General features: G+C 36.0%; 1 protein-coding gene across 2 annotated transcripts in view; it reads left to right on the top strand.

Moving 5' to 3' along the window:
* The window catches only part of HTR2C (5-hydroxytryptamine receptor 2C), a gene marked incomplete at both ends in the record, with an annotated part of 108827 nt that extends 97120 nt beyond the window's left edge, over positions 1 to 11707 (top strand). Inside the window, one exon of one of the 2 annotated variants that reach the window (XM_080910019.1) lies at positions 10878 to 11707. In XM_080910019.1, coding sequence (XP_080766145.1) covers positions 10878 to 11707 — 830 coding nt within the window. The remainder of the gene's footprint in view (positions 1 to 10877) is intronic. The other variant, XM_080910020.1, reaches the window with a different exon arrangement.
* Positions 11708 to 12418: the final 711 nt, after the last annotated feature.

A 12418-nucleotide genomic window follows, 5' to 3' on the forward strand; every position in this document is an offset into this window, starting at 1 on the left:
GTAGGGCGAGAGTGGGCAGCTTTGTCTAGTCCCTGATTTTAGTGGGATTGCTTCAAGTTTCTTTTTTTGTCTATTTTACAACTTTATTTTTAAAAAAGAGAGGTACATATACAGATTTTAAAGTCATTTTGGCATAACACTATATGAATACTTTTGTAAGTACTTAATTCTTTTAGAGGGTTGATAGCATGCATTGAAATTCCACTAGTTACCATAAGCATAAAGTACATGTAGGACAGAACATAACATGGAGACAGATTTCTTGGTGAGTATAGATTAAGCATAATGATCATTTGCTTCAAGTTTCTCACCGTTAAGTTTGATGTTGGCTATTGGTTTGCTGCATATTGCTTTTATTATGTTTAGGTATGGACCTTGGATTCCTGCTCTTTCCAAGACTTTTAACATAAAGCAGTGTTGAATTTTGTCAAATGCTTTCTCAGCATCTAGTGAGATGATCATGTGTGTTTTTTTTTTTCCTTGAGTTTGTTTATATGGTGGATTAAGTTAATGGATTTCTGTATATTAAAACATGCCTCCATCTCAAGGATGAAGCCTACTGGACCTTGGTGAATAGTCATTTCGATGTGTTCTTGGATTTGGTTTGCAATAATTTTATTGAGTATTTTTGCATCAATGTTCATATGGGAGATTGCTCTGAAGTTCCCTTTTCTTGTAGGGTCTTTGTGTGGTTTAGGAATGAGAGGTATTGTTGCTTTGAAGAATGAGTTGGATAGTGTTCCATCTGACTCTATTTTGTGGAATAGTTTGGAGAGTATTAGTATTAAGTCATCAATAAATATCTGATAGAATTCTGTACTGAACCCATCTGGTCCTGAGATTTTTCTGTTTGGGAGGCTTTTGATGACTGCTTCTATTTCTTTAGGTGTTATGGAATTATTAAATAGTTTATGTGGTCCTGATTTAACTTTGGTACCAGGTATCTGTCTAGAAAATTGTCCATTTCCTCCAGATTTTTTAGTTTTGTTGAGTATAGACTTTTGTAGTAGGATCTGATGATTTCTTGAATTTCCTCAGTTTCAGTTGTTATGTCTCCCCTTTCATTTCTGGTTTTGTTAATTTAGATACTCTCTCTATGCCCTGTAGTTATTCTGGCTAAGGGTTCATAGATCTTGATGATTTTCTTAAAGAACCAGCTTTAGGATACATCTCATAGCATTATAAAAGAGGGCAAAGCAGGTGTGCTATTGCACAGGGAATATTAAGGCAATAAGATTGTGAGTTCAGTGCCACACTGAGTTGCAGTCAAGAATGGGCTGAGCTACATAGAAAATTATTATGTCAAAGGAGAAAAGAAAAAGAAAATTTATAGTATGAATTTATAATCCTAATTATCCCATATAAATGATGCACAATCCAGGTATTTTATTTACAGGCCATATGCCTCAATGGGGCAGTCCTAATGCTATACTAACTTTTCCCCAGCTATTAGGCCCCTTGTTACTTGCTGTTTCTTCCAAACTCAGGGTTTTGGGCCATGGCAGCTCCCTCTTCTTCCTTCCTCCCCCCTCTTTTTTTTTTTTTTTTTTTTTTTTTTTTTTTTTTTTTTACCAGCAACCACCTCACATGAACCTCTAGTCTCACCTTTATTCCTCCACTGCCCAATCAAGGGCTCTAGCCTTTTATTGACTAGTTAGATTTGGGAAAAGTTTCATGTGGCATCACTTGAGTAAACAACCACAGCTTGAGGAACCAGTATTTAGTATTGACATCAGAATACAAGCAACATAAGGAAACTCCACGACAGAAATTTTAAGAAAAGTGATTTTCCCCTTAAAGTATTTTTTCTAAAATTAGTAAACAGCCCAAGTTGTGTGCTAGGTCCAGTTAACTTTATATAATTTCAAATTATGTTTTCTCTGCAACAGATGATGTGTCACTCAAAATATGCTAAACTTCTTTTTTTTGCACTTTTATTATTTATCTATCTATCTATCTATCTATCTATCTATCTATTTATTTATTGTATACGTGACTGGCTCTATGTTTTCCTTAGTTCTGCTCATAGGAAATTCAGGTGCCAAGCAAGAATTCAAGGGAATTTTGTATGGGGACTCCAGGCTGCCTCCACACTGTGATTCCTTCTTTCTCAGACTATACTGCCCCAGTCCTAGGTCTTTGGACAGTTCTAAATACTTCATCCCCACTCCTCAGTTCAGTTAGACATCAACTTTCTAGTTCTAACATGCAGGCTAGAGATGATCTAAAGGGAAAGAACATGGGAATTTGGGATTTAACTCCCAAGACTCCTAACTTTGAATGGAATGGTTCCTTATAGCGTCTTTCTACTTCTTGTTCAGTTTCAAATACCTTCAACTTCTTTTTGTGATTGTTGCTCAAAAATACATTCTGAGTGCCAAATGCCGTTAGTTGGAAGGTGTATTTCTTCATAATTTCCTCAACCACTAATATAAAATGTAGGAATCTTTATTTTTAATTGAAAATAGGTCATGTTCACACAATGTACTCTGATTAGTTTCTCTTCCTATAGGTCCTCAAATCCTTTCTACTTTCCCTCCCACTCAAATCCGCACACTTTCCTCTCTCTTCCCTCATAATAGAAAGAGGCATATAAATAACAATAAGATAAAATAAGAAAAGAACAAAAGAATCATATTCAAACATTTTGACACCCAAATGAGCTGCAGATATTTTCATATTTGTGGCTGAAATAGTCTCATGTGATAGACCCTCATTAGTGGCTTCTAAATTCCATTAGTCTTTTACTTATTGTACTAATTTCAAAACCAAGTCTGCCAGCATAAGTCCTTAATCCCAGCCACTCAGGAAACAGAGGCAGGAGGATTAAGATTTGCTTGGGTTACAGAACAAATTCAAGGCCATCTTGAGAAATTTAGTGAGAATCCATGTCATAAAGTAAAAACCAATAAGAGATACAATATCATATACAAGATCTACCAACACCATAACTGAATTAATCCTCAAACTTACAAAACACCCCTCTCTTCACATATTAGCATCAATTTGTCATCTAAAGAATGAAGCTACCCTGATTTTCTGTGTACTTGTTTAGTTGGGTGCAGTTAACTATGATGTTCAAGGGACTCAGAGCAGGTGGCAAGGGATTAGTCATGTTAGCTTGGTCCTCTAGATGTCCTTGAAATGGAAAACATTTTCAAATTACACAGTGATTGTAAAAAGATACATCAGAGGCATCTCCAAAAGTCAACATCACTAATTTATAGGTTCAATTTGTTGGTAAGACTGTCCTATGAAATTTATTCATTTCTCTTTTCTTTATGCAGGCCTTTACCAGTCATTTATTACCAACACTTTGGCAATTTGTTTATTTTTCTTTTATGACTATTTACTCTCTAAATAATGACCTTAGTTTGAAAGGCAAGGAAAATATTCCCAACTCTAAAACTATCTGTGATTTTTTTTTCAGATTTGCAGGAAACCTTTTTTTTTCAGTGAGACAGTAGTCTTGATTATAAAATAATACTTTGACAAGACTAAGCCACAGGATTGAGGATACTCAAAGGCTCTAATTATTATTATTTTTGATTAGCAGCTGAGCAGTGAAGTTTCTGAACTTACTCTTTTTTACTTATTTATTTTGTGATTAGCTACAATCTTCTTTTTTTTAATTGAATAACTTTATTTTAAAACAAAGATAAGTGCGCAGAATTTAAAAGCATTTTTGCATAAAAGTATATGAATACATTTTTGTCATTACATAATTTTTTAAAGGTTTGATATTATGCATTAAAATCTTACTAGTTACAATGACCATAAAGTACATGCAAAACAACATTTAACCTGGAAATAGTCAAAGTTTTCTTGGTATGTAAAGACTAAGCTTAATGATTTTTCATTTTCTTTCTTTTTTTTTTTTCGGCCTTTGTTTTTCTTGAACTTGATATAGTCTGTGAGTTGTTCTGGGGTGTTCAGAGCTTTCTGGGGTTATTATCCCATTATCAGTTACTGCATAGTATGTCTGTTATTTTGTGACTGGGTTATCTCACTCAGGATGATATTCTCTAGATGCATCCATTTTCTTAAGAATTTCATAAGGCCATTGTTTATGATAGCTGAGTAGTACTCCATTGTGTAAATATACCACAATTTTTGTATCCATTCATCTACTGAAGGACATCTGGGTTCTTTCCAGCTTCTGACTATTATGAATAAAGCTGCTATGAATATTGTGGTGCATATGTCTTTGTTGTATGTTGGAGCTTCTCTGGGGTATATGCCCAGAAGTCTTCAGGTAGTACTATGTCCAATTCTCTGAGGAACTGCCAGACTGATTTCTAGAGTGGATGTACCAGTTTACAACCCCATCAACAGTGGAGAAATGTTCGTATTTGTACCCATCCTAGACAACATCTGCTGTTATCTGAATTTTTGATCTTAGGCATTCTGGTTGGTATGAGGTGGAATCTCAGGGTTGTTTTGATTTGCATTTCCATATGGTTAAGGATGTCAAGCAATTCCTGAGATGCTTCTCAGCCATTCTATAGACCTCATTCCAAACCTTCTGTTTAGCTCTGTACCCCATTTTTTAATAGGGTTGTTTAATTCTCTGGTGTCTAACATCTAGAGTTCTTTGTATGCCTTAGATATTATTCCTCTATCTGATGTGGGGTTGGTAAAGATATTTTCCCAATCTGTTGGCTGCCATTTTGTTTTCTTGACAGTGTCCTTTGTCTTACAGAAACTTTGCAATCTCATTAAGTCCCATTGGTCGATATTTGACCTTAGAGCATGAGCCATTGGTGTTCTGTTCAGGAAATTTTCCCTGTGCCTATGTGTTCTAAGGTTTACCCTATTTTCTCTTCTAATAGTTTCAGTGTACCTGGTTTAATGTGGAAATCTTTGATCCACTTGCACTTGAGCATTGTACAAGGAGATAAGAAAGGGTCTATTTTCATTCTTCACCATGCTGAGTGCCTGTTGGACCAACACCATTTGTTGAAGAGACTGTCCTTTTTCCATTGAATGTTTAAAGCTCCTTTGTCAAAGATCAGGTGCATCCGAGGGTTCATTTCTGGATCTTATATTCTATTCCATTGTTCCACATGCCTATTTCTGTACCAGTACCATGCAGTTTTTAGCACAATTGCCTTGTAATATAGCTTGAGGTCAGGTGATTGATGGTGATTCCCACAGATATTTTCTTGTTGTTGGGGATGGATTTCACTATTCTAGGTCTTTTGTTATTCCAGATGAAATTGCACATCCTCTTTCCAACTCTATGAAGAACTGTGTTGGCCTTTTGATGGGGATTGCAATGAATCTGTAGATTGCTTTTGGTAACATGCCCATTTTTACAATGTTGATCCTTCCAATCCATGAGCATGGGATATATTTCCATTTTCTGAAATCTTCCTCGATTTCCTTCTTTAGAGTTTTGAAGTTCTTGTCATACAGGGCCTTTACTTGCTCAGTTAGACTCACACCAATGTGAGTATTTCATATTGTTTGTGACTATTGTAAAGGGTATCTTTTCCCTAATTTCTTTCTCTGCATGTTTGTTCTTTGAGTAGAGGAAGGTTACTGATTTGTTTGAGTTAATTTTATATCCAGCCACATTGCTGAACTTGCTTTTTAGCTGTAGAAGTTCTCTGGTGCTATTTTTGGGTTCACTTATGTATACTATCATGTCATCTGCAAACTGATGTTTTTACTTCTTCCTTTCTGATTTGTATCCCCTTGATCTCCTTTTGCTGTCTAATTGCTCCAGCCAGGACTTCCAGTACTATGTTGAATAGGTAGGGGGAGAGTGGGCAACCTTGTCGAGTACCTGATTTTAGTGGGACTGCTTCATGTTTCTCACCTCCAATTTTGATGTTGGCTATTGGTTTACTGTATATTGCTTTTATTATGTTCAGGTATGGGCCTTGGATTCCTGTTCTTTCCAAGACTTTATCTTGAAGGCATGTTGAGTTTTGTCAAATGCTTTCTTAGCATCTAGTGAGATGACCATGTGGTTTTTTCTTTGAGTTTGTTTATATGGTGGATTATGTTGATGGATTTTTGTATATTAAACCATCTCTGCATCCCAGTGATGAAGCCTGTTTGATCATGGTGAATGATTGTTTTGAAGTGTTGTTGGATTTGGTTTGCAAGGATTTAGTTGAGTATTTTTGCATCAATGTTCATAAGTGGGATTTTTCTGACTTTCTTTCCTTGTAGTGTCTTTGTGTGGTTTAGAAACGAGGGTTATTGTGGCCTCAAAAAATGAGTTAGGTAGTGTTCCATCTTACTCTATTTTATGGAATAATTTGGAAAGTATTGGTATCTGTGACTTTTGTTACATACATTTTTTTTTCTTTCCTAAAATATTTCAGGTCTTCTATACTTAACCCATTTTGGAAATACCATTACCAGTTTTTCATACTAAATTTAGTAAATGTGAGAACAGTTTGGCAAGTACTGTCCAGTCAAAAATGGTTATAATGTATTGTCATTCATAAGAAAAATCCTAAATGCAAAAATGTTTTAAAATCTACTTTAGAGTCATTGGCTTAATATGAACTTATCTGTGTTGCTTGAATTCAATGTTTTAGAAACTAATATAATGCATGTATAGTTAAACCAGTCAAGGCTTACTTTTTTGCAATACACTAACTTAACTAAATGTGTTTTCTATTGCACTAGAATAAGATAATGCCTATAGACAGAATTTGTAATTTGAAGCAATCATATGAGTCAGTATTATTGAGGCTTACATGTTGCAGTTAAATAATCTTGATAATGGAGTTTTTATGAATTGAGAATGAGATATTACATGTTGAAAATATTCAATGATTTAGTGTGGTAATGGCAGCAATAGTAGCTAATGTACTTCCTGCCATTGTGGTAATATATAATATTTCTGATATATTACAAACAGTAATTCATAACATTTTTAAAAACTTGAGATACGTATTACTGAATCGGTGTTTCTAATATGTTAAGTTAGATTTTACATGCTTATTGAAGATGCATTTTATCTTTTAAAAACATTAGTAATCATTATTTAGGCTGTTTCTAAAAGTTTGAAAAAGATGATTAGATAATGCATGCTCAGTATTTCACTGTTTATTTGTAGAAACAATGGTTGAAATTTATAGCGTTATTCAATTATGACTTATTTTTATTGTTCCTAATATTTTAAGATGACATGAGCTTACTGAAGTTAACTTCAGAAATATTAAATTTGATTTTTCATATGTATTTGTATGTTTTATTATCTGTAATAAATTACATAATCTATGAACTATATAAAATTTACAAATAATTGGATCATATAGTACAATATTAGAGAAACAGAAAATGTAGTTTTGTTACTATAATTGTTATTGGTACATGGTATAAAAAGTAATTCATATCTACTCTATTTATTCGATCAAATCAAAGACAAAAATATCAAGAGTATTTGCTAAATTTATGTTTTCTGAAGTTAGCTTGAACATATAAAAAGTATCTTTCTAGATCCTTATGAAAATAATTCATTTAAGGTGTGTTACTGGACGTAATACCGTTACTTATGCTTGATGGTGTAATTACCCATTAATTACTACTGCTTGAACTGAAAATGATAAAGAATACATTGCACATCTGCTATCAGCTCTTCAGACCTTGCATGACTTATATAATAACACAAACTAGGCATTCTCAAACTCTGGTTTAAGGAAACTTCATATGTTTTCAAATACTGGAGGACTCCTGAGGTCTTTTTATCTATGTGAAGTACATCAAAAGTATAAATATTAATGATTATTATATTAGAAATTAAAAGTTTAAGAGACTTTAATGAATCATTTTCCTTTTAATAATGATAATAATATAAATTTGTTTAATATTATCATGTTATACACTTTTGTGAAAATTCGTACAATTTAAAATTTTTTAGGAATACAAACATTTTAATGTTTGAATTTTAAAATGTCTATTGACACAATAAGAGCTAAATTTCCAAGTGTGGACAGGCAATAGGTTTACTGTGGTGTTTCAAAGGAAAAAAGAAGAAATAAAGAAAGAAAAAGGAAGCTTGTAATTTGAATACTCAGGGTATAGAGATAGGAAAATAAGTTCAAGGACAGACTGAATTATAAGAGTTCATGTAGATAAAGACCACAAAATATAGTATAATTTGTAAAAAGAAAACTATTCCCCATAAGAGAATTATAAGAGTCTCAAAAGCTCCCATGGTCCTTGAAGCACAGTTTGAGAACTGCTAATGCTACATTTTTTTCTCTATTAAAGAATCAATTAAAATAGTCTATGCATGATATATTGTTATTGATGCTGTTTCCATAATTGTTATTGTTATTGATAATGTAGTCTTTCTTAAAAGTTAATTTCTTTTTGTTTGTTGACTGAATTCATGGCTTCCAGAAACAAAGTGTGTAATTATACAGCCTTAGTAAAGGGGCTAAACTACTTGACAAAATTATATCTATTGAGGAGAATGTTAGCCAAATTAAGATAAAACATTTTCATCTCTATTATCCATAATGTACATGGCTCAGCATCTGAGACAGAATAGATGAAATAATGGGCAGCTAAAGGATTTTCCCTTTCCTCAATGTACATAAAACTACATAAAAGAATGCTGAGTATAAAATAGGCTACACAGGGCCTGGTGAAATGACTCAACAGGTAAAGGCTCCTTTCTCAAGGTCTGATGACTCAAGTTCAGTTCCATGAGTGGAAAACAAGCTCCTAAGTATTGCCCTCTTAACTCTGTAGGCATACTCTACTGACAGAAGTATACTCATAATAGCACAGGGCTGGGTTGTGAGGGATGCCAGTGTACACACTGACCTTACAGCCAACATAAGAGGCCTTCCATGCGGAGCATTTTCCATGGAAAGTTGAACCTTCATGTCTAGGTACATTACCTCTGTTAAGATGCTTCTAGAAGGAGGTACATCTATCTCTATAGTGATGCTTCTAGAGGGATGACAAAATTTTCAGCCACTAACCTCAGGAGCTTGTTCCTCCAGTTCTGAGACTGGAGAGAGACGACAGTAATTGAGCCCTCTGCCTCTATTTCTTTTTAACAAAAGGATCCTGGGAAGGTATACCAGTTTTCCTCCGGGATTTTCTGATGAAACAGCTGTCATCTTTGTTGGACCATTGAGATCCCTCATTGACCAGCTTGAGACCATAGAAACATCTGAGTATTTCTACTCCAGTCCAAATTTTTGCTTTAAAAATTATAGTTTGAAATGTGTCAGAACTGGAGAGATGACTCAGTGTTTAAAAACACTGCTCTTCCAGAGGTCCTGATTTCAATTCTCAGCAACCACATGGTGGTTCATAACCATCTTTAATGGGATCTGCTGCCCTCTTCTGCTGTGTCTGAAGACAGCTACAGTGTACTCATATACATTAAATAAATAAATGAGTAAATCTTAAAAAAAAAACAAGAAATGTGTCTCCAAGTTTACACACCCTTCCCTCCTTGCATGGCTACCTCCTGAGGTATAGACGGCTGTGGACAAGTCTCCAATGAAATCTTACTCCACTGGTTGCTGTTTCTTATACAGTCACTTATTTTCTTCTCTGGAGACTCATCACAAACACCAGAAATTTAATGCCTGAGGAAAATGCTTAATAATCTCTTTTTCAAACCCTCCCTTTCTGATCTTCCCAGAGATTAAATAGCCACCAGCATTATTTATGTTTCCGTCTTAGGTCATTTATTTTAATATGTTGCAACTGACAAAGAACAGTTAAGTCAGCTAACATGGCTTTAAAGTACTATTCCTTATACCTCCTCACATAGTCCTTGGAGTTTGCAACTCTTATTTAGAGTGCAGGTCTACCTCCTCTTCCATTTTGCCATGTGGATATCCAGAAGCTCAGTGTTACAGAGGCCTAAGACAAAATCTCCCAGGCACAATTTGAGTTTGGCAAAGTCTTAAATTCTCGAGGATGCAGAGAAGATAGATAAGTATGAAAATTCTCTTGGCAAGTTGTCAGTATGTGTCAAGGGGAGAACACTTTTGTGGTCTACTATAGTGGGAGGTTTGAGTATAATATCACTGTCTGCCCCCTTCCTTTTGCCTGACATTTCTTGTAAGGAATCCAGTCGATTTTCCTGGATGACTGACTACTTCTCCATACCCTTATGAATAAAAATTATGTCTGTCTGTCTGTCTCTGAGTCTCTCCCTCCTTTTATCCCACCCTTCCTCCCTCCACTCCTCCCTCCTATCATTCTTTCTGTTTTTTCCTCCTGTCCCTAGCCCAGTGTCATACCCTGAAGATCCATTGTCATCCTCTTCCTGTTTTCTGACCTTGAACCCATGTTACTGATACACACATACACACACACACACACACACACACACACACACACACACACACAAACACACTACCCTGAGGGGGAAAATATTAGTTGCTTCTGCCCTTAGATCAGTGGTTGCATAATGGTAAAACTATCCAATCAATCCTCCCAGACACTGTAGATGTAGTAATATTATTATTATTGTAATTGAGTAAAAATATGCTAAAAAAGGAATGACTGGTCGTAATAATATTACTGAAGACAAATGTGAAGCTATCCCCTGACTGAACAAATATTGAGCACCTTCGATGAGCCAGGACATTTCTAGGGACTTCAAATAGAACAAAATGGACTCAGTCCACTCCAGGACGTAATTATATCTCCAATAACTTTTCTCAAAAGAAATGGAGATTCTCTAATGTTTCAGCAATTCACACAATGCCATCTTTATCTATCACACTAATAACTGTTCAGGAGCTTCCTGGGTTTGCCGTGAATAGCTTTCAACAAACATCAAGGTTTTGGTAAAATGCCAATGAATGACTGTGTGCGATTTTACAAATCAATGCATGTTCTGCAACGACTTTGCCCCTTTTTTGTTCCCGTAGGTGTTTCAGTTCCTATCCCTGTGATTGGACTGAGGGACGAAAGCAAAGTGTTCGTGAATAACACCACGTGCGTGCTCAATGACCCGAACTTCGTGCTCATCGGGTCCTTCGTGGCATTCTTCATCCCGCTGACGATTATGGTGATCACCTACTTCTTAACGATTTACGTCCTACGCCGTCAAACACTGATGCTACTTCGAGGCCACACCGAGGAGGACCTGCCTGAGATCAGCCTGAACTTTCTGAAGTGCTGCTGCAAGAAGAATGGCAGCGAGGAAGAGAATATTCCCAACCCTAATCCAGACCAGAAGCCGCGTCGAAAGAAGAAAGAAAAGCGTCCTAGAGGCACCATGCAAGCTATCAACAATGAAAAGAAAGCTTCCAAAGTCCTCGGCATTGTATTCTTTGTGTTTCTGATCATGTGGTGCCCGTTTTTCATCACCAATATCTTGTCGGTTCTTTGTGGGAAGGCCTGTAACCAAAAGCTGATGGAGAAGCTCCTCAATGTGTTTGTTTGGATTGGCTATGTGTGTTCAGGCATCAATCCTCTGGTGTACACCCTCTTCAACAAAATTTACCGAAGGGCTTTCTCTAAATATTTGCGCTGCGATTATAAGCCAGACAAAAAGCCTCCCGTGCGACAGATTCCTAGGGTTGCTGCCACGGCTTTGTCTGGGAGGGAGCTCAATGTTCACATTTATCGGCATACTAATGAACGTGTGGCTAGGAAAGCTAATGACACTGAGCCTGGCATAGAGATGCAGGTAGAGAACTTAGAGCTGCCAGTCAATCCCTCTAATGTGGTCAGCGAGAGGATTAGTAGTGTGTAAGAGCAGCGCAGCACATTCCTACAGGGAATCTCTTGTAGGAAACTTTTCGACCTGTGATTTTCCTGTGGATCATAACTGATGTAAATACTGCTGTGTGACAAAACACGGTTTTTATAAATAGCTTTGCAACCCTGTACTTTACAATCACGCGTTCATAGTGAGATTTGGGGTTCTATATTTACTGTTTATGATGGATGGAGACTAATTTATTTTGATTCCTTGATGCAGAATAGTGTTTGTGGTTTTCTCTCCCTTCCTTCCCTCTTCCCTCCCTTCCTCGATCCTACTTTGCTTTCTTCCTTTCTATCTGGGTTCTTTTTGTGAATGAGGAAATGTTGATGTTCATCTCAGGTAGCATTTGCAGGAGACCAGAATGATGCACATGACTGTGGTGGTATTTCAAATCACACCTAAACTGACAGACTCAGAGGCATCTTTTCCTGGTTAACAGTAAATATGTACCTTAGATTCTCGCTCTGCTTATCTGCATAAACACAGATAAGATAGGTTCTGCCCATTGTGAAAAATATTCATCAGTGAGTCAGAGACAGAATTCAACTTTGTTGTTACGCATCGGGGTAAAATTTGACATTGTCAGAATGTTGCGTCAGTTTTTCACTGCAATGTCTGTCCCCAAGCATAGTGGTATTTTTACATAGCAGCTGGTTAACCAGGACTACAGAAGTGGAAGGATGCGAAAGAGATATACAC

Source organism: Micromys minutus (genome assembly GCF_963924665.1).
Source record: "Micromys minutus genome assembly, chromosome: X".
NCBI classification, from domain to species: domain Eukaryota; kingdom Metazoa; phylum Chordata; class Mammalia; order Rodentia; family Muridae; genus Micromys; species Micromys minutus.